Below are 27,199 nucleotides of genomic sequence, written 5' to 3' on the forward strand. Positions count from 1 at the left end.
CGAAGCCCACCGGACCACGAAGCCCATCGGACCGGACCGCAGCAGGACCGCCCCGGGGCGAGTATATACTAACCTCTTTTTCTCATCTTTCAGGATACATTGGGGGCTTATCTACAGCATTACAGAATGCTGTAGGTAAGCCCCTGATAACGGTGGGCTTAGGTCATCTTCGATTTTGGGGGTGACAGGTTCCCTTTAAATGGAAGAAGTTTGGGACCACCAAAAGTCTTCCTAGACCTGGCGATCCAGCCAAACTGATCAATCGTGGGAGAAGAGCCTCGATGAGAGAGGTAAAGAAGAACCCCAAGAACACTGTGGCTGAGCTCCAGAAATGGAGTAAGGAGATGGGAGAAAGTTCCACAAAGTCAACTATCACTGCAGCCCTCCACCAGTTGGGCCTTTATAGCAGAGTGGCCCGACGGAAGCCTCTCCTCAGTGCAAGACATATGAAAGCCAGCGTAGAGTTTGCTAAAAAAAAAAAAAGCACATGAAGGACTCCCACACTATGAGAAATAAGATTCTCTGGTCTGATGAAATGAAGATAGACCTTTTTGGTGGTAATTCTATGCGGTATGTGTGGAGAAAACCAAGCACTGCTTATCACCTGCCCAATACAATCCCAACAGTGAAACATGGTGGTGGCAGCATCATGCTATGGGGGTGTTTTTCAGCTGCAGTGAAAGGGCGACTGGTTGTCACTGAAGGAAACATGAATGCGGCCAAGTACAGAGATATCCTGGATGAAAACCTCTTCCAGAGTGCTCTGGACCTCAGACTTGGCCGAAGGTTCACCTTCCAACAAGACAATGATCTTAAGCACACAGGTAAACTAACAAAGGAGTGGCTTCAGAACAACTCTGTGACCATTCTTGACTGGCTCAGCCAGAGCCCTGACCTAAACCCCATTGAGCATCTCTGGAGAGACCTGAAAATGGCTGTCCACCAACGTTCACCATCCAACCTGACGGAACTGGAGAGGATCTGCAAGGAAGAATGGCAGAGGATCCCCAAATGCAGGTGTGAAAAACTTGTTGCATCATTCCCAAGAAGTCTCATGGCTGTACTAGCTCAAAAGGTGCTTCTACTCAATACTGAGCAAAGGGTCTGTATACTTATAACAATGTGATATTTCAGTTTTTTCGTTTTTAATAAATTTGCAAAAATTACTACATTTCTGGGGGTTTTTCAATCAAGATGGGGTGCAGAGTGTACATTAATGAGAAAAAAATGAATGTTTTTGAATTTACCAAATGGCTGCAATGAAACAAAGAGTGAAAAATGTAAAGGGGTATGAATACTTTCCGTACCCACTGTTTGGAGTACATGTGACATTATGATCTCATTGTATTGCAATTTTTGTGAGAGATGCAGAAAACAAAAGTGGCATTTTCATTTTTTTTCTTTACTGTGTTTATTGGTTAAATTCTATATTTTAATAGATCAGACTTTTACAGATGCAATGATACCAAGTATGCTTCCATGGCTGCACGTAAAGGCATGGGCAGCTATATAATATAGCTGACAGCTTCTGAGCCTGCTCCATACATCTAAACCTGCTCCATGATGTAATAGTACACAATAGAGTAAGAACACGTTAAATGAAAGCTCTGCTGTAATTGGATGCTAAGGGCAGTATAGAAAGATTTTCTTTAAGACAATTTTGATAAATGTTCACCATATAATGTCCAAATTGGACACAAAAGGACAATTGCCATAGGTAAAGTTTATACCTTGCCAGTAATTAAGATACTATTAAAGATCTTTCCAAAAGAAGGCGATAAATGTCAAATTGGTGATGTCTGACCACCATGATCAGCTGCGTCCCCTTTATTGTATACCAGACAAAACAATGTACATTTAGCAGTAACTACGACTGGCATTACAGCTTTGTATCATTCAAATAACTGAGCGGTGATATCGAGCATGGCTACTACTCAGCATTTTTTTTCTGGGTAAAGTAGTGAGTGAATCAACCTGTATAACTCTCTATACTTACAATTGCTCATTTTGTCCTTCTACCCAGCTAATTATTCTCTTTTCCTTTAGGTCTATGACATCTACGACGTGATTAAAAACAGACTAGCTGAACCCTTCTAAGCTCTTTGTAGAAACAGGAGGTCCCTGTCAGGAGTTGAAGAGGGAGATGACGCATGAAGGAAAATAGACTTCCTGTTTCTACATAGCAGAGAAAAGAGTAGAATTAACTGGGTAGAAAGGCAAAATGAGAAATTGTAAAAACACAGTGCTATATAATATGACTGCAATATATTAAGAGCATAAAAACTTTGATGGGAGTGCTTCCTTAAGCATATCCAAGCTCTATGGCCAATGTCAGAGACGATCTGTTTGAAGAATAGACAAAAACACAGTACCCCAAACAAATTCATGTGAACAAAGTAAGAACCTGGAAAAAAGAACACTATGTAGACATTGAATGTGGATCATCTGAGGTCTCCTACAGAAAACGATTTTGAGGTCCCAACCTTAATCTATACAGAACATAGCCACTTTTCATTGCATCATAAACTTTTGTTACGTGTAGGACGTATCATTTCTGAGGGCTAAAACACTAAAGCCATAAGAAATACACTCTCATGGAAAATAATAAGTCCTATTGTCAGCTCCAATCAATATTATCCTCTCTTGAAGCTTTGAGTCTCATAATTGTGTCAGAACTTGGATTGACTCGGATGCTCTTGTACGTTAGTGAGCAAATCTGACACTCCCTGAAGTTCTGCAGGTAGTAGGGGAAACCACTGAGCTCTATTATTTTATTTCTATGGTTTTGTGAGTACTAAATGCATGATATTTTGAAATCTTGCAGGTAAATGGCATCGACATCAGCAATGTGCCTCACTCCTATGCACTTTCCATCCTCAGACAGCCCTGCCAGGTGCTGAAGCTTACAGTTCTCAGGGAACAGAGGTACAAATGTAGGAGCAATGGTGTCACCACAGACTCACAGTCCCCTCGGGATGACAGCATACATGTTGTGCTAAGTAAAAGCAGCCAAGATGTGCAGCTTGGGATAAAGCTGGTCCGCAAGCGAGATGAGCCTGGAATATATATCTTTAATCTACTGGAAGGAGGAGTAGCAGCTCGAGATGGTTATTTACAGGAAAACGATCGAGTTTTGGCAATCAATGGCCACGATGTCCGAAATGGGACCCCAGAAATTGCAGCTCAACTTATACAGGTATTGTATGAAATACCATGATCAAAGTTAGAGAAATAAAAAAATAACATTATCTTGGTGGCCAAGAAAATGCATTGAATGTAGTTTGCATCCAAACATGCACAATGGTAAATCTTTACTGGAGAAACAGTCTGCCCATATTCTAGCATCATTATGTCCCCTTTCATTCCTGATGCTGCTATAAAGGGGTGGGGAACCTTTTTTCTACCAGGGGCTAATTAGATATTCATACCGTCACTCGGGGCCGTACAAAATTATCAACTTGAAATGTATCCTGCTATATTTGATCAAACATTTAATCAACCCTTAGGCTACTTTCACACTTGCGTCGGTACGGGTCCGTCGCTAAGCGTCAGGCCGACGCACCGACGCATGTTGTGAAATTTGAGCACGACGTGGGCAGCGGATGCAGTTTTTCAACGCATCCGGTGCCCGTTCTGAAGTCCAGGGAGGAGGGGGCGGAGTTCCGGTCGCGCATGTGCGGTAGAAAATGGCAGACGCGACACACGAAAAAACGTTCCCTTGAACGTTTTTTCGTGATGACGGTCAGCCAAAACACGACGGATCCGTTGCACGACGGACGCGACGTGTGGCCATCCGTCATGATCCGTCGCTAATACAAGTCTATGGGAAAAAAACGCATCCTGCAGGCACATTTGCAGGATCCGTTTTTTTTTCCCAAAACGACGGATTGGGACGGATGCCAAACGACGCAAGTGTGAAAGAGGCCTAATGTGAAGGCTGGAGCTGCTTCTCCGAGGTTCGATGATGTTAGCTCGTATTGATAATGTTACTACTTGCAACTACTTTTCCAAATTTGCATCAGTCTGAAGCGCAGTCGACTCTTGATACATGCAATGAATTTTGAAAAGAACTTGCAGCAGTAAGTTCTGAACACAGATATATTTTACACTGCAGATCTCCTCACTGGGGGTAATCGCTGCTCACACTACATTTACATCACAAGAAGACTAGGGACATATAGATCACAAGAGTCTCTGGGGCATATACATCACAGGAGGGGCTGGGATTAGTGACGAGCGAGTGTACTCGTTGCTCGGGTGACCTCCGAGTATTTGTTAGTGTTCGGAGATTTAGTTTTCATCACGGCAGCTGAATGATTTACAGCTACTAGCCAGGCTGAGTACATGTGGGGGTTGCCTGGTTGCTAGGGAATCCCCACATGTACTCAGCCTGGCTAGTAGCTGTAAATCATTCAGCTGCGGCGATGAAAACTTAATCTCCGGACACCAACAAATACTCGGAGATCACCCGAGCGTGCTCGGGAAAACCTGAGCAACGAGTACACTCGCTCATCACTACCTGGGATACGTACATCACAGGAGGGGCTGGGATACGTACATCACAGGAGGGGCTGGGATATGTACATCACAGGAGGGGCTGGAGCTGCTGCTGCTGTTGTTGTCTTCATCGTTGGGACTGCCGCACAGAGCGCGCTGACTCCAGCCACAAAGTAGGTCCTGACGCTCGCACCTGTCAGGTCATAATCCTTCATTCCATGCGCCGCAGCGTTCAGTAGCGAATGCTATGTGCGCATGCACGCACCGTCATGAGTAATTAAAGGGCCAGCCCAGCACTACAATACCCAACCCGAGCACTGCCTTCCCTGGGAATCTGCCTGGGGGCCGGAGCAAAGGACGTTCTGCAGGCTGGAGGTTCCCCACCTCTGTATTATAGAATCAACATGTTTAATAGTATCCTCGAATATTATTTTGTCATCGCGCCACTCCAGTCTCTGTTCCCTCATGAAAACTGGGAATCCAAGAGAATCAAAGTGATGAATTTTGACTGCTGCAAGACTCCAAGCGTTAGGCCCAGGGCCGGACTAGCTATCTGGCAATTCTGGCAAATGCCAGAAGGGCCTGTCTGGTCATGGGCTGCCTTGTCTGCTACATTGTTAACAGAATCGTTGTTCTCAATATTCCCATACTATTAAGAGTTGTGACGCAGCACAAAGTCGCTGACTCCGTCACTTTCCCCAGCTGGCCACTGGTACCATTAGAAATATTGGTCTTGTAGTAAATCTTCCTTTCCTCCATCCAGGGTAATATTAGAAATGTATCCCATCTGGTTCATGGGGACGGGGACAACATGGGCCTGTGTGATTTCAAATGTCAGGACTGAATTTCAGCCCCAGTCTGTACCTGGTTAGGCCTCGTTCAAACAGCTGTGCCCATACTCGGGCCAGTCATGCCTGCAAATTGTGTACATGATTGACTCCATGGGCAGATCCATATGCTCATCCACATAGGGGAAAATGCAAGAGCTGCATGCTGTCTACATGCACTTCTCTGGTATGCAAATTAGATCAGAACACTACATGCTGCCTTTTTTTTCCTCACTGACTATTGGTTTGTGTGGAAAATCGGCCATGTGCACTGTCACACGGACTATAATGGGTCTGTGTGTGCCGTGTGGCAAGTAAGATATTGATTTATAACATTTCCTTTCCCAAATTTGTGTGATCTTGTTTCCTTGAAATCAAATTTAGTTATTCCTTGCCAACTATTTTAATAGAAGACAAATATATCAATAAAAGTAATTGCAATTGTGTGCAATCACACACCCACAACTGGTAACACCCACTTGTCAATTTATTTGTCAGTTTCTAGGAGAAATAACACACAAACTGCACAATGTTCAGTGATAATAAAATAAGCTCATGTGTTATTGTTTCAAGGTGAATTCCATTATTAGACATGTAAGAAGAGCTGACAGGTCCGCTTTAATTACTCCTTAACGAGCTTGTAGCACTTAACAACGTTTTATTTGTTTATCTATTTTTATTAAATCTCTGCAAACGCAATAAGCAATGTATCCAGTTAATAAACGCTGACATGTCATAAGGATATCATATGTATTGCTATAGGATGAAAGTCGAACCCCCTACTTAAAACGTATCTAGCCAAAGTCTGTACATTGTACAAAGCTTCATGTTTCGTTGTGTTAATGTATCACAGATCTCTTATGTTACCTCCTCAGTGTTAAAAAATCTGTAGCAAATCATTGTCTTTGTGATGTAACCATCTGGTCATCTCTAGAACGCAAGCAAGTGCTTCATTCTCAAGACACACTTTGATTTTCTCCCAAATCACTGGATTATAATGGCTGCCATTTGTGTTTCTGTCAGTTGTATCCTGTTTGCTATTTGGGCTTTGTGCTGTTCATTTTATTTTGTACTGTAGTTTAGTTTTTTATGTGAATTTTGTGTCATAGGGTAGTTTATTTGTGATCTGGATTTTGTGTCATATGGTAGTTTAGTTTTTGATGTGAATTTTGTGTCGTATTGTTGTTTATTTTGTGTTGTGGATTTTGTGTTGTATGTTAGTTTAGTCTGTTATGTGGATTTTGTGTCGTATGGCAGTTTTGTTTGTGTTGTGAACGATGTGTTGTGTGGTAATTTAATCTATGTTGTGGATTTTGTGTTATATTGTAGGGGTTTTTTGTCTTGTGGATTTTGTGCTCTATGGTAGGATAGTTTGTGATGTGGAGTTCAAACCAGCATTGATGAGACGGTGTGGTAGAGTGAGAAGTGCCTGATTCATTAATAAGTGCAGGCACCTTAGTGAATGAAGTGTTTCTTAAAGGGACATGTGCCTGCATACGCATCGGGACAAATCTTACTCCAGCTGGGCACTGGAGTAAGATTTGTGATGCCATAACTCATAATGAATTAGATGAGCAGGCATCGCCATGCCCCGTACTGCCCCTATCTCATCCCAGCTTCTCTCCATTTTTGTAGAGCGAGCCAAAATGGCTTGAAAATGGCAAAAAAACCACAAAGTTTTGGGCAACTTTTCAAAGTTTTTGCTCCGAATTTATGGCGTTACACATTGATGAATCAGGGCCATTGTACTTCATTCCATCGTATTTGCTGTAGTGAATACTTTGTGTGTGTTGTTTTCTTTAGTATATTAATTATAATAAGGCATGACTGTGGTCGAACAGCTGTGTCTTTTTCCGCATCTCTTTCTACGTAACAAAAGCTAATCTCACTGTTATCCAAGCTCCGGGCTCCAGACTTCTTGTTTAATGCAGGATGCCTAAAGCTTTACTTCTGCCAAGGACAGGAGAGAAATGAAAGCTGGAAAACCATTGGGATCTGGTCTTCTGACACATACTCAGCAATGTAATTATAAAATTCCTTTTCTCATGAAAGCTTTCCAGAGCCAGTGACATAAAGCAGGGCCAGTGGGGCTCTCTGGTGATATCTATCACTGCCATCACAGCCATTCATTTTGCTCACCACTGACTCCTGCAATCTCTGACAAGTTGCCAAGAAGGTATTTGTAATTTGTTGAGCACAACACCTGAAAGTGATTATAGAGGCTGTATGTATGTGGTGCCTCCTTGCAGAGTCACCGAGGTTATGAAGGGGACACTGAGAAAATGCAGTAACTAAAAAAAAATAAAGTTTATCCTGAAATTAGAATTTTTTTTATTTTCGATATATTTGAGGAAATATAAGCTTGCCTTTAACAATAAGTAAAAGCGATTGCACTGTAAAAATGGGACGATGCAGTGTTGAAACTTCTTAGAAGGGTGGAATTCTCTAGGGCAACACACAAGGCATATCGTCTTTCCAGACGCCTTCTTATGCCTCAGATAAATTTACTTTATAACTTCGGAGTGATTCTATGTACTGGAGATGACATTTTTAAATAAAGCCACGCAGACAAGCATCAAAGCTTCTAAGTGTTCCCCGGATTGGTTGCTTACCGGGTCTACCAATATATCTTTAGATCTTGGCCAAATATTTTGGCATCCATAGGGCCCATACACAAATGTTCACACTGAAGAAATATAGCCTTATTCTCACACCTCCATATTTGACAAGCTAAATTTTCCAATATTTCTTATTTTCACTCACGACTTGGCTTCATTACTGAAGATCACATATTTAAAGCACTAATCTGTTCAGTGTGACCTAGCCTGAAGACTAAGAAATCCAAATTCTATCTTGCATATCAACTTCACCTCGGTCTTCATAACTAGAAGTGAGCAAACCCAATATGTAAAGTTCAGGGTTCCTATCCAGTGCTGTATTCCGAACACTGACTTTCCCTGGAAGTCCATTTTAGTGTTCGGAGTTCAGATGTTGAGACGGAGAGAGTGATTCTGCTTCCTTTGACAGCTCCCGAGTACCTAGCCCTTACTAAGACCATTCTACTGCACCAAAGTTCGGGTCGCCTTTGACTTCTTTAGGGTTGTGGTTTGGGTTCAAGTTTGGGTAGAGTTCTGGTGCCAGAACTGAACTTTGGAATAAAGTTTGGTCTAACACGATGATCCCAAACATCCACGGGTTCAATCATCCCTATTCATACCCTGCATCAATTGCTGGATTTTCACAATTATATGGAAGGCTCACAAAAATACAGTGGGTATGGAAAGTATTCAGACCCCTTTAAATTTTTCACTCTTTGTTGCATTGCAGCCTTTGGAAAATTCAAAAAAGTGTTTTTTTCTCATTTATGTACACACTCTGCAGCCCATCTTGACTGAAAAAATCCCAGAAATGTAGACATTTTTGCAAATTTATTAAAAAAGAAAAACTGAAATATCACGTGGTCATAAGTATTCAGACCCTTTGCTCAGTACTGAGTAGAAGCACCTTTTGAGCTATTACAGCCATGAGTCTTCTTGGGAATGATGCAACAAGTTTTTTACACCTGGATTTGGGGATCCTCTCCCATTCTTCCTTGCAGATCATCTCCAGTTCCGTCAGGTTGGATGGTGAACGTTGGTGGACAGCCATTTTCAGGTCTCTCCAGAGATGATCAATTGGGTTTAGGTCAGGGCTCTGGCTGGGCCAGTCAAGAATGGTCATAGAGTTGCTCTGAAGCCAATTCTTTGTTATTTTAGCTGTGTGCTTAGGGTCATTGTATTGTTGGAAGGTAAACATTTGGCCAAGTCTGAGGCCCAGAGCATTCTGGAAGAGGTTTTCATCCATATCTCTGTGCTTGGCCGCATTCATGTTTCCTTCAATGGCAACCAGTTGTCCTGTCCCTGGAGCTGAAAAACACACCCATAGCATGATGCTGCCACCACCATGTTTCACTGTTGGGATTGTATTGGGCAGGTGATAAGCAGTGCCTGGTTTTCTCCACACATATCACTTAGAATTATCACTAAAAAGGTCTATATTAATCTCATCAGATCATCAGACCAGAGAATCTTATTTCTCATAATCTGGAAGTCCTTCATGTGTTTTTTAGCAAACACTATGCTGGCTTTCATATGTCTTGCACTGAGGAGAGGCTTCCGTCGGGCCACTCTGCCATAAAGGTCCAACTGGTGGAGAACTGCAGTGATAGTTGACTTTGTGGAACTTTCTCCCATCTCCCTACAGCATCTCTGGAGGCTCTTCTCCCACGATTGCTCAGTTTGGCTGGATGGCCAGGTCTAGGAAGACTTCTGGTGGTTCCAAACTTGTTCCATTTAAGGATTATGGAGGCCACAGTGCTCTTAGGAACCTAGAGTACTGCAGACATTCTTTTGTAACCTTGGCCAGATCTGTGCCTACCACAATTCTGTCTCTGAACTCCTTAACTCCTTGGCACTGAGGAGAGGCTTCCGTTGGGCCACTCTGTCATAAAGGCCCAACTGGTGGAAGACTGCAGTGATAGTTGACTTTGTGGAACTTTCTCCCATCTCCCTATTGCATCTCTGGAGCTAAGCCACAGTGATCTTGGGGTTCTTCCTTACCTCTCTCACCAAGGCTCTTCTCCCATGATTGCTCAGTTTGGCTGGATGGCCAGGTCTAGGAAGACTTCTGGTGGTCGCAAACTTCTTCCATTTAAGAATAATGGAGGCCACTGTGCTCTTAGGAACCTTCAGTACTGCAGAAATTCTGTTGTAACCTTGGCCAGATCTGTGCCTTGCCACAATTCTGTCTCTGAGCTCCTTGGCCAGTTCCTTTGACCTCATGATTCTCATTTGGTCTGACATGCACTGTGAGCTGTGAGGTCTTATATAGACAGGTGTGTGCCTTTCCAAATCAAGTCCTATCAGTTTAATTAAACACAGCTGGACTCCAATGAAAGAGTAGAACCATCTCAAGGAGGATCACAAGGAAATGGACAGCATGTGACTTAAATATGAGTGTCTGAGCAAAGGGTCTGAATACTTATGACCATGTGATATTTCAGTTTTATTTTTTAATAAATTTGCATACATTTCTACATTTCTGTTTTTTTTCAGTCAAGATGGGGTGCAGAGTGTACATTTTTTGAACTTACCAAATGGCTGCAATGAAACAAAGAGTGAAAAATTTAAAGGGGTCTGAATACTTTCCATAACTACTGTATATAAAGATATAAACAGTGAGGGTCATTGCATTATAGTAGTTTAGGAATATTTGAGTGGCCGATCCTTAGCGTGGATCATTGTTAGCTTGCGTTGACACCCAGCACCCCCACCAGTCAGATGATACCTACTTTGTCAACATCTGAATGAAGATTGAATGCAGTACCAGAAAGAATAGAAGTTCATATATAGTACCCTGCAGCAGGCTTTCAAGAGAGCCCCACTCCGGGAGGCAATGTATTTTATTCCTCCTGGCAGTTTTCTGCTTTCAGTCATGGATGCATGGCTTCAGTCATTGCTCAGAGCATAGTGATCGGCAGCTGTAACTGCAACCCCGGCACTGACTGTCAGCTCTGCAATGCATCAGTCCTTAGCTGGCGGTCAGTCAGTCTCATGGTGGTTAAAACCGTTGCTTACGATGCACTGAGCGGTGACTGAAACTGCACTGGCCACGCCTACATGACTGAAAGCTCGAGGCTGACGGAGGAATAAAGTGCATTTCTACCAGTAACAGGGATTTCAATGCGGCAGCAGCATTGCTTCTAAAAAAAAACAATTAATCTCCAGATTAACACCATATCTGCAGATTAATAGCATTTTTTCACATGACAGGTTCCCTTTATTCAACAGCTTCAGACTTATTCTCTAGGGACTGCACTGAGCACACAGCAGAAAATGTTGTGTTAATTATGACAATTTGTTAATACAGTACAGTATGACATCTTTGGTTTGTTTGCATCAGTTTCTCTTGTACTTCTCCAGTTTTTGATGATGAAGATACCGGCTACTGCATGTAACAAGTCAAACAGTTCATTCTCCCACAAATGTCTGATAATTCTGGTGAAAGCTCAAATCTGCAACAGCCTCCAGTACGACAAAGCTGTGCTATTCCAGTCTGCTCAGCTGATCAGTGGGGCTGCCAGATGTTGGACCCCCACCATATGATATTGATGATAATGAGCTATCCTTAGGATAGGGCATCTGTATCATAGTAGTTGAAACCTTTTTAACTATGAATTCCTCTGGACTCTTTTTCGAGGGCGGTGGAAGTGTTTTTGACCCACAGATAAATCAATAATATTGGGTTTGGAGAGTTTTTCTTTATCAGGTGATACATCATGCAGGGCCAGGTCTATTGGATACAGCTGTCTCTATAGTAGAGATTAATCACAATAGTAATGTAACTCCCTCAGCAGCTTAGGAAGAGAATACAATACTTCAGAGCTCAGTTTTTCAGCAGGTTAAACCATCAATTACAGTCCACACTGTAGAAAATATAAACAGAAAAGAGACATAACAAATCTGATACGATGATGGCTTCTTAGTATCTGACAACACCCGACGTCATTAACATTCAACTGAGGGTGTGTTATATGTAATGACTATAATGAGTACTGAAATTAGGGAGCAGAAAAGAGGAAAAAAAGGGTAAATTCATAATCAGGAAATTTGCTGCAGAACTTTCTGCGATGGAATATCAGTCTTACAAATCTGAATCTGGCCCTTCAGCGTCCGTTTGCATGACTTATAAGATGAATCAGTTTTGGAAAAAAAAAATTCAATTTTTCTGTTCATAGTGCCCCCGTCACACTAAGCGAGGTCGCTAGCGAGATTGCTGCTGAGTCACAAGTTTTGTGACGCAACAGCGACCTCAGTAGCGATCTCGCTATGTTTGACACGTAGCAGCGACCAGGCCCCTGCTGTGAGATCGCTGGTCGTGTCGGAATGGCCTGGACCTTTTTTTGATCGTTGAGGTCCCGCTGGGTAGCACACATCGCTGTGTTTGACACCTTACCAACGACCTCGTTGACTACAACATCACACAGGACGTCCCTCATCGAGGTCTGAATCGTCATAATAGCTGCCATGTGACAGGGTCACAACGACCAACGACATCGTTGTACAGGTTGCTACAGGTCGCCACATCGCTGCTGCGTCGTTGGGAAGATCTCACTGTTTGACATCTCACCAGCGACCACATAGCGACGCAGCAACGATCCCTGACAGGTTGTATCGTTGTCGGGATCTCTTTAGCGTCGCTAAGTGTGACGGGGTCTTAGAACAAAGCAGACAATCAAAGTTCCCAAACAAAGGTGTGAACATTGCCTTAAACCCATTTCCTTTTTTCTTGCCACCTCTTATGATGTTAATTTTAGACCATTATTTTGCCAATAACGTTTACCCCACACCCCAATAAATGTGGCACATCTTACCACTCAGTATAGCCACACATGTATTAAATATATGATTCAACATGGTAAGCATGTAATAAATCAATGTTATTTTCACGACAAACATACAATAAATGCAGCAGATATGAAAAGTGCCCAACATCTTGCAGCTTGTAAGTTTCTATGGTGAGTGCAGGGGAGGACACTGACATTCTGCTGCAAGTTCTCCAGAAATTACAGTTACACTTTAATACCTTAATGGGCGTCAGTCAGTAGAATCAACTCTCCTAAGCCGTCTATATGGGGATGTAGGTCATAGCAAGCTGAATAAAATGATGCCTTGATATCTGTGATCTAATGTCTTATTGCAGAGAAAACTACGTTTTTGTTATATGCAAATGAGCTGTTAAGATCTGTGGGCGGAACATAGATCTCCCTGAGAATTTGCCTCCAGAACTTATTATAAATGAAAGGAGGCGTTACCAGTGTGAGACATGTAGTGACTGACAGTCTGCTCTTATAATCACACATGTCTACAGTGAGATCAGAGCGAACAAGGAACAGCAGAGCTAATAATACAATGAGACAAAGTTCAATTATGTTGTACTAACACCTTTCCACTGCAAGTGTCCTCTCATTGTGCTTCAGCTTACACTACACAGGCAGCCAGTGTGTTGGAGGAGCACTATGACAGAGCTGACATCACTGCAGATGTGTTTGCAATGAGATAAGGTTCAATTATGGCATACTGTGTTGGCTGTAATCAGGTACAGCTCTGCAGTAGAGCTGACAGCACTATGATGGCACAACTGCTGCTGCAAATGTTTGTAATGACATAAAGTTCACTTTGCTGAACTGTGTCAGCTCTGCTGTACTTTGTTCATTCTGATCTAACTGTAGACAGTCAGTCATTACATGTGTCACACTTGTAACACCCCCTTTTATTTATAATAATTTCTGGAGGCAGATTCTCAGGGAGATCTATGTCCGGTCCATAGATCTGATTAGTAACAGCTCATTTAGATATTAAGAAAAACATGGATTTCTTTGGAATAAGACATCGGATCACAGATATCAAGGTATCATTTTTTTCATCATCCTAACAGACACTGAACACGGACTTCACCAGGAAGTTCATGTTACTGTTTTGGTGTTTGTCGCGCTGCCATGTGCATGACAGCATGGCAGACACTACTTCTGATCGGCAGTAAAATCATTACCGCCGATCAGACAGCCGCAGTTCCCACGCGGTCAAATGAGAGCGTGAGCCCACGGCTGTGATTGCAGAAAACTGACGTCGGCTGTTGGGACTACTGCTCGCATCAGCCTATTCCTTCTGCCGCTAATAGGTGCTGCTGAGTATTTATCAGCCGGCGCCTGCGTTCTAAATAAATAATTTGAGAAAAAACAGCATGGGCTTCTCTGTATTTTTGATAACCAGCCAGGCAAAACTGACAGCTGAGGGTTGCAACTGTCAGCTGTCAGTGTTTGCAAGGCTAGTTATCAAGAATAGAGGGGTCCCCACTCTGTTTAAATAAATAAGAAAAATGGCAATGGTTTTCCCCCATTTTTGACAACCAGCCTTGTTAAAGCATACAGCTGGGGGCTGGTATTCTCAGGATGTTAAGAGGCCATGGATATTGACCTCCCATCCTAAAAATAGCAGCCTGCAGCCACCCAGAAAAAGCATATCTATTAGATGCGACAATTCTGGCGGTTTGCCCGGCTCTTCCCACTTGCCTTATAGCGGTGGCAAGTGGGGTTCATATTGGTGGGATTGATGTTTGTATTGTCTGGAGACATTAACCCCAGTGGTTAGTAACAGAGAGGCATCTATAAGACACCTGTCCATTACCAATTCTATAGTTATATTTTAAATAAACACACAGCAAGTATAAAGTCCTTTATTTGAAATAAAAGCAAAACACACTTCCTTTTTTTATTTAAAAATAACAAACACAGTTATACTCACCTAATGCCCATTCCATTGAATCCATTGTCTCCTGTAATAAAACAAAAATAAAAAACAACCATATCCCTCACTTGTCCAACGTTCTGTCCCATGCCGCAATCCATGTCTGGGGAGTAACAGTTTTCAACCTGGACTGTGCCAAGATGCAACCGTTCAGGCTGAGAATCACTGGTGAAAGAGCTGCTGCAAGCGCAGCATCAGTGATTAGCGGTGACGTCATTGACGTTACCGCCGGTCACTGAGGCTGCATTCTCAGCCAGGACCCTGAACTATGGTGACTTCAGCACCATGAGAAATTTCTCATGGTGCAGAGGTGACTTCACCAGGAGAATTTCACTGTGGTGAATTTGAAAGAACTGGCCTCTGCACCTTGAGATTTTTTCTCACTGTGCTAGCGGTGATCTCACTGGAGGGAGGTCACTGCAGTTCAGGGACCCGGCTGGGAACGCAGCCTCATTGACCTGCGGTAACCTCGACGAGGTCACCACTGCTCTCTGATGCTGCGCTCACAGCAGCTCATTCATCAGTGGTCCTCAACCTGGACGGTCACATTTTGGCACCTCCAGGTTGAAAACTATTAATCCCCAGACATGAATTACGGCGTGGGACAGAACGACAGACAGGTGAGGGATATGGTTGTTTTTTATTTTTGTTTTATTACAGGACATGAAGGATTCAATGGAATAGATGTTAGGTGAGTATAACTGTGTTTGCTATTTTTAAATAAAAAAGAAAATGTGTTTTTTTATTTTTATTTCAAATAAAAAACTTTATTCTTGCTGTGTGTTTATTTACAATATAACTATAAAGGTGACAACAACCCCACAAATATTACCCCACATGCCACTGCTACAGGGCAAGTGGGAAGAGCTGGGCAAAGTGCCAGAATTGGCGCTTCTAATAGATGTGTCTTTTCTGGGCAGCTGCGGACTGCTATTTTTATGCAGGGGGGTCAATATCCATGGCCCCTTACCAGCCTGGGAATACCAGCCCCCAACTGTCTGCTTTAGCAAGACTGGATGTCAAAAATGGGGGGAACCCCACACTGTTTTATTATTATTATTATTATTATTTAATTTAAATAATTTAATAGAACAGCATGGGGAACCCTCTATTCTTGATAACCATCCTTGCTAAGGCTGACGGCTGAGGGTTTCAGCCCCCAGCTGTCAATTTTGCCTGGATGGTTATTAAAAATACAGGGGCACCCACACTGGGTTTTTTTTTAATTATTTATTTAGAACACAGGTGCCAGCTGTGCCAGCTGATGAATACTCCCATCAACCACCACCTGTTCTCACTGTTATTAGCGGCAGCAGGCGTTGGCTGATGGGAGCAGTAGTCCCACCAGCTGACGCCAGTGACCAGAGATAAACTTTTTACCTCCAACAGTGTTTGCCGTGCTGTCATACACATTATAGCATGGCAAACACTGGATGTTCTGGCTCTCCATTCAAGTGAATGCAGTCCAGGTTCTGGTACCCGAAGCCGAACATTTTTTAATTGTTTGTCCGAACTTGCTGTACCCGAACACTGAGGAGTCCGCCCATCTCTAATGCTGAGCCTACGGACAGATTCCCTTTAACTTTTTATTTTTTTACCATAGATTTAAAGTGTAACTGTTTTCTTGGGTGAACTTGCTGCAAAATGTTTATGTCTGCCTCTAGTTCCTCATATCTGTGTTCAGAGAATTTTATTAATTTCACTCATGAAAGGAGATTGAAAGAGAAGTCCTGAAAGAAAAAGAATCAGATTTCCCTAAAAAAATATAATACAAAGTTTCCTATTTTCATGTGTGCTCTTGATTTATGAAATTAAAATTAAAGTGACATTTACACTTTAAAACTCAAAGAGAGACACAATGAATTTGGGCACTTCGAACATATTTGCCATATTGCTTGTCCTGGAAGGAAAACAAAAGCCTTTTATTTAGCAAGTAATCAATCATAGATATTCACAATTATGGAGCTGTACGACTAAGACTAATGTCTAGTCTTAGACAGAATTAGGGCTCAGTCTGTGCTATTGTTTTCTTTCTCGATCACCTCATTTGATTGTCATTGATTGGTTGTCCAAACCCCCCCAAAAAAAGTTCCCCAGTGGCTTGGAGCTGTAAAAAAAATAACAGCCTAAGTTATATTCATGTACTGCCACAAACTTGAATCCCGTGCTATCCTCTCTATGGTCAGCGCTGACACAGGAAGAAGATATGTCACTATTCCACCAGCTGCAGTAACACAGTGACATGTGATTGACAGAAGCGGTTTAGCGACTTGGGCAGCACACAAGTCTTTTGACTGCTGCTGCCAATAATTGACTCTAGAGTTTCTGCTGCTGGTAGAATGGTAATGTCTCCTGGGTCCTTTAAAGAAGCACTCCTCGCATCAAAGTTTTTATTCTCCTAATACATTGCAATCATCATATTATATAGCACTGTGTACTTACAATTGCTAATTTTCTACTTTCTACCCAATTAATTCTTCTCTTTGCTCTATGTAGAACCAGTAAGTCTCTTGTCCCTGCCTTTATCATTCTTCACTTCAGCTCCTGACCCAGCTGCTCCACACCTCACAGCTGCCAGGGACTTTTGCAGTGACTTATGACTCATACAGGAAAAATTGACCTTTTGTTTCGACATAAAGCTTAGAACGATTCAGCCAGTCAGTTGCTAATCATGTGATGTCATAGACTTAATAGAAAAGAGAAGAATTAGCTGGGTAGAAGGGCAAAATGAGCAATTGTAAGTGCACAGTAATATATAATATGATCACTGCGATATATATTAAGAGGATACAAATTTTGATAGGAGGAGAAGTGCTTTAATATATTCAGTTTTTACTTACTTTTATGTGGTTTTCAGGTAGTCATTAGTGAAGTACAAGCTCTATTAACATGTAATCAGCATTATATAGTAACTTCAGAAGGAAATTACTGCAGTCAAATCATGTTTATGCCTAATAATAATAATAACTCTTACTTATATAGCGCCAATATATTCCGTTTCACTTTACAAATAAATACATTTTGATATTTCTGCATTTATTTCCATTTTATACAACACAAACATATTCTAAAGCACAGTTTTGAACTACTGTTTATACTCTTGTATAAGCCGACCCGAGTATTAGCCGAGGCACCTAATTTTGCCACGGAAAACTGGATAAGCTTATTGACTCGAGTATAAGCTGGGTCTGTATTGTCCCCTCATCCCTGTCCTCCTATGTGTGGCTTCCCCATCCTGTCCTGCTCTGTGTGGCTCCCCCTTTTGTGTGCATGGCTTCCCCGGTCCCCTCGTTGTATGCATGGTTCCCCCTGTCCCATGTATGGCTCGGCTCCCCATCCCATCCTTGTATGAATGGCTGGGCTCCCCTGTCCCATCCTTATATGCTTGGCTCGGCTCGGCTCCCCCCAGTCCTCCCCCATCTTCCCCCCATCTTCCCCCCATCATACTCACCTTCCTCGCTCCGTTGTCCCGATGTGGCAGCTCTTCCTTGCTGAGCGGTCACATGGTAAGGTAATGAATATGTGCTCCACACCTATGGGAGTGGAGACGCGTGTATATTCATTACCTTAATGAGCGGTACCATGTGACCGCTCAGCACAGGAAGAGCTGCCACACTGGGACAACTGAGATGCAGGGACGTTCAGCGACAGCACAAGGAGGGTGAGTATGATGTCACAGCGGCTGGCTCCTACCGCTGCTCCACCGCTCCCCTACCCCTTTTCCGCTGGCTTTCTGGACAATGACTCGTGTATAAGCCAGGGGGGGGGGCGTTTTCAGCACAAAAAAATGTTCTGAAACTCTCGGCTTATACATGAGTATATATAAAAATAAAAAAATATAGATTTAACTGTAATTCACTGTGTAATTGCAGTTAAAACTGATATCATATCAATATTAATATAATGTAGTGATATATTGCTACCAAATAATATCCTTCATTATTATCTCTTATACCTATGTTACAGTGCGATGACCAGGGTACTGGTTATACTGTTCAAATCCAGCTTCCACGCTTTTACCTTTTGTCATTTTCTATATGAAACATGGGCTGTCACTGTAGTCAACCAGGAGGAGATCTCCAGCCGCTCCTACCGTATTAAATTACAACTTGATGATTTCCTTGAAGCATTATGTATTTTTACTAGGGTAGAGTCTGGCAGGAGATATGTAACATGAAACGTCTCCAAGTAGTTGAGTCAGAGCAGCTCTTAATCACCGATAGGTTAAAGTTCCCCAACACTATGGAGAACCTCAGTAACAGCAGACACAAAATAGACAGATTAATCACCTTCTGCCAGCTTCACCATACTCGGTCAATAATTCACAGCCTGTGACCGTGGACTAAGAATAGAGTTGCTTTTTACTTTTCATTTTTTACTAAATTATTTAAAGAGAGAAGCCCCCCTCCCCCGAAGAAACCCAATTACCCTATAATGTTTTACATGCATCTCTTTGCTACCACTGTGACAGTAAGGTTTCCTCACCATAGCAGCTAGTGGCTTTATAATTTCCTACCCACATAAAAGTTTTAGGCTTAGTTCCTACAATGAGTATTTGGTGCATATTTTCAGCTTCTTATTTGTTATTGTTGTGCCGAAACTACAGTGTTCCAGCCGTTCCTGAAAAAATATAGCACTCATGCTCGCTGTGTTTTAGTTATTTTTAGGCTTCAGAAACTGACCTGTGGTGCGATTTGGAAATCTGCAGCATGTCAATTTCTCTTGCGGGAAATTTACATCTTATTTGCAGACTTTTTTTCTTGAATGAGATGAGGAAAATTTGCAGATAAAAAAACGCATTTGTGTTTGTATTTGCACATTAAAAACACATGACTTTATTACTAAAGTTTTGCTACAGGTAAGTAGTCTGCTTCCAAAACAAAGCAAGCTTTATTTAAAATATGACATAGTAAAAGGAAAAAAAAACATAGGTTAAAAAGGAGAATAGAAAACACTCAAAAGCACTATGAAAAAGCTCCAGTAACCTAATTTATCTAATGGGTGCAGAAATGCAGCAGAAAATCTCCTGCATCAAATACTCATCGTGGGAACATAGCAGACTTTACCTCCTGGAGATCTTTTTCCATTTTCCCTTCAATGAGTAGATGTCTATACACAGTAATGTGACAATAAGACTTTTTTGTCAATGTTAGAGATGATTTAATTGGTTTGATCTAGACCAAATTGGTTCGATATGAATCGAGTGCAAATCAAAGTTAATGAATTTCAGAGGTAATAGCGAATTAGAACAGTTCATTGAGTTGTGCAAATCCCTCAAAAACTGCCTGCCACCTTCCTGCAGGAGGATGGCATGACCTTAATCGCGGCTACCAATTGGGAGGGACTGTCATAACCTGCATAAAAATCTATTCAGGGAATGCAGCAGCTATTTTGGGGTGATTTTAGGATAGTGACAGTGTCAGAGCTCACAGCTTAGCATTGTAGATAAGAAAAGAAAGCCCTAAAAACTAAATAAGTGTGTTAGTGGGGAAGAAATGAAGGGTGTTATGGAATATATGGCATATCACTCATTTTAATCACAGCAGGATGATGTTACCTTAAACAACCACACTGTCAGTTTGTCAGTTTTTTACACAGAAAGGTCAGCCTGATTACAAATTTCAAATTAGAGGGATAATTTTTGGACCTTTTTTTAATTTTAAAAGCATGAAAAGTCTTTTAGTGCACTATGTTATTAAATATGCTGTTGGTTACTATGGGATTATGATCTGTTTCTATCACTATTGGAATGCCTATGATTTGTCAAGCCAAATACCAAACTTGAGTTTCAAAAGATTTGATAATCTCTAGTCAAAAATTTATGACCAAAATTATGGTTTCCATTTTTTGTCAAAACATTACTATATTAATGCCATTGTATGAATAAAAAAATTTAATTGCTTAACAAACAGGATTTTACATGGCACCGATATTTTTTTTCTTTTGACATATACTTGGACAAAAGTAGTGGGACACCTGCACATCACACCTGCAGCAACTTTTACGACAATCCATTCTAAATTCATAAACAATATTATGGAGTTGATCCCTCATTTGCAGTTATAAAAGCTTTCACTCTTCTAGCAAGGATTTCTAAAAGACTTTGGAAATTTTTCCCCATTCATCTAGAATAGAATTTGTGAGGTCTGAAACTGATGTTGGAGAGGCTCGGACTCTAATTCATCCTAAAGGTGTTTGATGTGGCTGAGGTCAGGGCACTGTGTGGGCATTTAAGTTCTACCTCCGAAAACTCATCCATGCTTTTATGTGATGATTTGTGTACTGGGGCACAGTCAGGCTGGAACATAAACTGTTCCCAGAAAGATGGAAGCATACAATTGTACAAAATGTCTTGTACACTGAAGCATTTATGTTTCCTTTCACTGGAACTAAGGGGCCTAGAACAGGGCCATTAGGATATTTATACCATCCTTCAGGGGTCATACAATTTGGGCACTAACTCAGCCCACAAAGTACGACCTGACTCTGGCACTGGTGTCAGGACGTAATCGTTTATTGCATTCAGTAGTGAACACTGCGTGTTAATGGGCCAGCAGATATCAAAATACAGCTGCCAGCCCAAGTATAGCGGTCCCCAGGAATCTGATCTGGCCGTATAAAAGGTCATCGAGGGTCATAAACAGTCCACGGGCCTAAAGTCCCCCACCCCTGGCCTAGAACAACCAATAAAAGCAACCTCATGATATTATCCCTCCTCCATCAAATATTACAATTGGCACAATGCAATCAGATGGGTAAGGTAATCTGGCATTTGCTAAACCTAGAATTGTCCATTGGACTGCCAAATAGATAACCCTTATTTTTGACTCTACAGAACATATTTTCTGTAACAACTTTACACCACTCCATTCCATCTGACTCTTGGCATTGTGCTTGGTGATGTATCGCTTGAATGCAACTGCTCGGCCATGTAAACCTATGATGTTCCTGTGCACAGCTTTGTGTTGATGTTAATGCCATAGTAGGCTAGGACTTTGCAGTTTTTGAGTCAGTAGAGCGTTGGTGACTTTTATGTACTATGCACCTCGGCACTCAGCGACTCTGATCTGCGATTATACCTGGTCTCGGCTCTGTTACTGTAGTTCAATAATACCACTCATAGTTGATTGTAAAATATCTAGGAGGAAAGAAATCCCATTAACTGACTTGTTGAAATAGTGACATCCTATTACAGTACACATTCAGCTTCAATAAGCTCTTTAAAAACGACCCATTACAAAAATGTTTATACAGGAAAAAAAATCTATCTTTGTACTGTGTTAGCCAGTAGATAGAAAAATATTAAAGTTTGAGAGTCCTCAGTACTTGATACCTTTTAATGGCTAACTGAAAAGATGGTAATAAATAGCAAGCTTTCAAGACTACTTAGGTTTCATCAACCATCATGAAGAGACCTGAGTCGTCGTGAAAGCTCGCTATTTATTAGTTAGCCATTAAAAGGTATCAACCACTGAGGACTCTCAAAATGTAATAGAAAACTTTATAATGGCATACTGCATGGCTAGGTCTTGGATTCAATAATTAAGAGGTATGTCCAATATTTTTCTCCATATAATGTATATCCCTTTGCACACAAGTGGCTGTTATCTCCATGACAAATACTCTCTCGCCCATGCAAATGTTTGAGTCCATCCTCTTTAGAAGTTTTGACATGCTTGTATTTTCACTGTACACCTCCCACACTGATGTCATAGTTTTCTAGTTGTATAATAGTCTGTTAAAATATACATTTATTGAGATATATTCTGTGCATCGCTCCACAGTTTATAATAACTTGGTACAACCGTCCACAAGGTTGTAAATCTGTAGTCAATTTCAAAAATCTAAGGCTCCTTTACAAAAACTTTTATTGACCTCAGTGTACCATTAAAGGGAACCTGTCACCCCCAAAATCGAAGGTGTTCTAAGCCCACCGGCATCAGGGGCTTATCTACAGCATTCTGCCTCTCTGACCTTTCCCGGCGCCTGCGCACTGCAGTACTTTGCTCTGCCCTCAACAGGGAAGACAAAGTACACCTGCGCCGGAGCCGCAGCGTGGAGACAAGAAGAGGACGTCATCGTAAGAAGATGGGAGGCCACGGACCGGACCGCGACGCCCATCGGACCAGAACCGCAGCGGGACCACCCCTGGGTGAGTATAATCTAACCTCTTTTTCTCATCTTTCAGGACACATCTGGGGCTTATCTACAGCATTACAAAATGCTGTAGATAAGCCCCTGATGCCGGTGGGCTTAGCTCACCTTTGATTTGGGGGGTGACAGGTTCCCTTTAAGGGAAAAATCATTCAGATAAAACATGTGATGTTTCGGCCACCTAGGGCCTTTATCAAGCCATAAAAATGATGTACATCTTTTTAATGGCTTGATAAAGGCCCTGCGTGGCCGAAACGTGGCATGTTTTTTCTGCATGATTTTTCACTTATGTGTACACCGGGGTCAATTAATTTTTTGTGAAGGAAGATCTTCGGTGCCTTGGATTTTTAGTTTGTTAGAACAATTCTGCATTAATAAAATCTAAATATCTAAAAAATATATATAGAATTACTAGTCACCCAAGCGAAGTAATGTTCCACTGAACTTTTTCTTCTGTCAATTTAGTTTACCGACCAGCAGTTTGGTTTTAGTTTCTTGGCAAAACATTTCATTTCTGAAATTAGATAAAATGAAATTGAACTCTTTTTAAGTCAGACTAAACTTATTAAATTGTTGTTTTTTGGCTCAGAGGCAGTTCTTCTCCCTTTACATGGTCCTCAGGAGACATCTTAAATTATAGGTTAGATGTTTGAAAAAAATGACTAAAAATATAAACTTTGCTACGGGGCAGTGCACCTTAAAGTCCACCACGGAGCTGAGACAGAGATTGCCTTTGAATTTGCTTGTTTGTCTAAACTTTTGAGGTCAGCTCATGATAGATTGCTTACATTCACATCACTTTGCTTATGCCGGAGTGCATTAGTGCATTAGGACTGGGCACACTCTAGTCAGATGTGGCTGATTATATCACAGAATTGTAAAGTGTCAACTAGCAGACGTAAGACAAAGAAATACTTTCCGTCTTCACCAGTTTATTGCCGATACAGTAGTGACATCACGCCCACGGCTTCTACATTCAGGTTAGGATATATATGTAGGTAGATAAACAGATACGTGGATAAACACTGCTTTAGATATACAAATCCTTGAGTTTACTTAAGTTCTCAAACTTTGGTGCAGAGTGTCTTGGAGTAGGTAAAAATATCTTCATTTTATTATTAGCACATTTCTGCGTATTACTGGAATTTTGGAATAGCCCAATTCATGCTGCTCAGCAATACAACCGCACATGTCAATGTCATGACTCACCCAGAAGCCACCACTAGGGCCCTCAGTAGTAGCCCTATCTCGATTCTCTACAGATGTGTATTGTTTTCTGCATTTTTTCTCTTCTTTCCAGATTTTCTTTCCTACCGCATTTTCTTCATTCTTGCCTTCGCTATCTTACCTTTCCTTGTTTGCGTTACTATTCTCTTTTTCTCATCCCGCTACTCTTCTTTCTTCATTATCATCCTTTTTTTCATCTTGCTTTTTCCTTTTTTGTGTCATCTTTTCCCTCACCCTTAGCTATTTTCCTCACAATCTTTGTTTACTTTGTGATTATTGATAATATTATATACTGTATGTAGTCATTTGTTCTTGTTGCTGTTTTTTTGTCATAGTTGTAAGGTTTTGGGGCCCGATTAATTGCTGCACTTTTGCTTGTTTGTTTTTTTCAAGTTTATGTGTTTTGCACTTTTTTTTTGTTCTTGTCTATTTCATCTTTCCATTTGTGCCTTTTCTTAAGTCTACACTTACACTCTATGTAAGTGTTCACTTTTTTATTATTTTTATTTGTCATTGTGGGCAGAGTTTGGGGTTTCCAGGTGTTTTTGCTTGATACATCATTTGTGCCTTTTCAAAAATTCGAACAATTTGTCTCAAATGTGCCCCAGTCCCCTCTGAATTGATTATATATACCAGAAATTGTTGCACAATTTTTCGCAACATTTTGCAAAACAGAAAGAGAAGACCATTTTTAACTTTCTGCAAGATTCATGATCTATGTGCTCCATTTTGAGAAAAAACTTCAACAAATACCCAAGACAAAAAAGTGACTTCAAAATATTCCCAAATGATGTATCAGGTTCTTTGTCTTTAATCAATTACGTAAGTGTCTTGTCATATTTTTTTTTTACATGGGACCATTTAAAGGGTTGTCAAGTTCAGTAAGCTATTGTCACCAGGCACAGTTCAGTGTTAAATGGAAGTATGCTTTACTTACCCCCGACGTGTGTCTGCCTTGGCGTATGTTATTGTACTGCAGTGCTACCATCATGTGACCTGTGCTCCAGCCAGTCACTGAGTTCAGCAGCTAAGTTGTGACGTCTACATAGGAAGAGTTGCTGAGCTCAGTGATTGACTGCAGTGCTATCGATGTCATGGCTGTGTTGCAGTCAAACAACACAGCACTAAATCTGAGGTGGGTAAGAAAAGCAAAGTTTTGTTGTTTTTTTACACTGTATTGTGCCTGGGAACAATAGTTTACTATGGCCGGAAAACCCTTTAAGGGGGATATCTGGGACTTTAACCCCTTAGTGACCGCAAATACGTCTTTTAACTGACCTGAGATATAAGAGAATAACACCCCCATACAGGTGACAATCCCGCAGCTGTCGGTTGTGCACTATAGCTGACAACTTGCTACATCAGCCACGATCAGTGTTGGCACCGTCCATATCTGTTTAATCCCTTAGATGCTGCTGTCAATAGTGACTACATCATATAAATGGTTAACAGTGTGGGGGCTTCCTCTTTATCCCAATTGGTGCCCTCAGACCATGATTGTGTGGTCCTGATGTTTGCCATGGCAATTCATGACCAAATAGCGGCCTAAGGGTCTGGCGACTGTTGTAACCTGTTCAGAAGTTAGCGGCATTTAGGTGGTAAAAATACACATTTTCATTTCTGTCATGCCACTTTGCATTAATTCCTGAAAATCACCTGAAGGGTTAGTGAACTACCTGACAGCAGTTTCCAATATGTTAGGGGGTGCAGTTTTTAAAATGGTATAACTTTTGGGGGTTTCCCAATATATGGGACCCCTAAAGGCAGGGCCAGTTTTAGGTAAAGTGGGGCCCTAGGCAAAGTTTAAAATGGGTCCCCAAATGCTAACATATTGCACATCACATAGAAGCATTTCGGTTGTATTTACATGCGCTGATTTCAGGCCGCTAAATGAGTGTGATCGACAATACTGAAGTCGTTGGACGCTTGTTTCCCGGCCTGTTTCCACCGTCTGAGAAAGAATGATAGGGACAGAACGATCACTAATAGATCACTAACAGATCACCATACAGTATCATGTTATCAGCAGCACGTCTACAGTTTACACCGGCGATGTGCTGCTGAGAACAATGATTTTTATTCCGGCATAAACAATCCAATCACCCAATGAATAGGCAGCATTTTGCTTGTTTAGTATAATACACCCCATACTCCTCCATATATTAAAATATACTCCTCAGTCCTCCATATAGCATAATACCCTCCTCACAGTGCTCCATATAGTATAATGCATTGCCATAGTCATCCATGTAGTACAATTCACTTCCCATAGTATAAAGCACCCCATAGTTCTTCATATAGTATAATGTATTCCCCATAGTCCTCAATACAGTATAATTCAGCCCACATATAGTATAATGCTGCCACCCCACAGAATATAATGCAGCCACCCCACAGAGTATAATGCAGCCACCCAACAGAGTATAATGTAACCCCCCACAGAGTATAATGTAATGCCCACACAGAGTATAATGTAACCTCCCCATAGAATATAATGCAGCCCCCATATAGTATAATGTAACCCCCTAGTATATAGTATAGTAGTAGTATAGTAATATATAGCACAGCCCACATAGTAGTATATAGCACAACCACATAGTATATAGCACAGCCCACACAGCATTATATAGCACAGCCCACACAGTAGTATATAGAACAGCCCACACAGTAGTATAAAGCACTGCCCGTACAGTAGTATATAGAACAGCCCACACAGTAGTATAAAGCACTGCCCACACAGTAGTATACAGCACTGCCCACACAGTAGTATACAGCACAGCCCACACAGTAGTATACAGCACTGCCCACACAGTAGTATACAGCACAGCCCACACAGTAGTATACAGCACTGCCCACAAAGTAGTATACAGCACTGCCCACACAGTAGTATACAGCACAGCCCACACAGTAGTATACAGCGCAGCCCACATCCCCCCTTCTCTCCCCTCCTCTCCCCTCCCGAGAATGGCCCCATAGTCCAGTAAAAAAAAAAATAACACAAGCTCCTCACCTCTCCTTGTGCCCATGCTGCTCCCTGCTCCTGTGTCGGCAGCTGCCGCCGCACTGCCTGGCACACAGTGAGTGTACGATGATGCGCACCCGCAGTGTCAGAGGCAGAGCGGGGAATGATGGGAGAGGGAGCATCAGGTG

The 27,199-nt window shown here is 41.7% G+C and overlaps 1 protein-coding gene across 5 annotated transcripts in view; it reads left to right on the forward strand.

Annotated features, from left to right (window-relative positions):
• Positions 1 to 27,199, forward strand: part of LNX1 (ligand of numb-protein X 1) — a 277,040-nt gene that overhangs the window by 146,247 nt on the left and 103,594 nt on the right. For all 5 annotated transcript variants that reach the window (XM_077279762.1, XM_077279760.1, XM_077279763.1 and 2 more), the window contains one exon: positions 2,825 to 3,196. In XM_077279762.1, coding sequence (XP_077135877.1) covers positions 2,825 to 3,196 — 372 coding nt within the window. The remainder of the gene's footprint in view (positions 1 to 2,824; positions 3,197 to 27,199) is intronic.

Source organism: Ranitomeya variabilis, chromosome 1 (assembly GCF_051348905.1).
Source record: "Ranitomeya variabilis isolate aRanVar5 chromosome 1, aRanVar5.hap1, whole genome shotgun sequence".
In the NCBI taxonomy this organism is placed as follows: Eukaryota; Metazoa; Chordata; class Amphibia; order Anura; family Dendrobatidae; genus Ranitomeya; species Ranitomeya variabilis.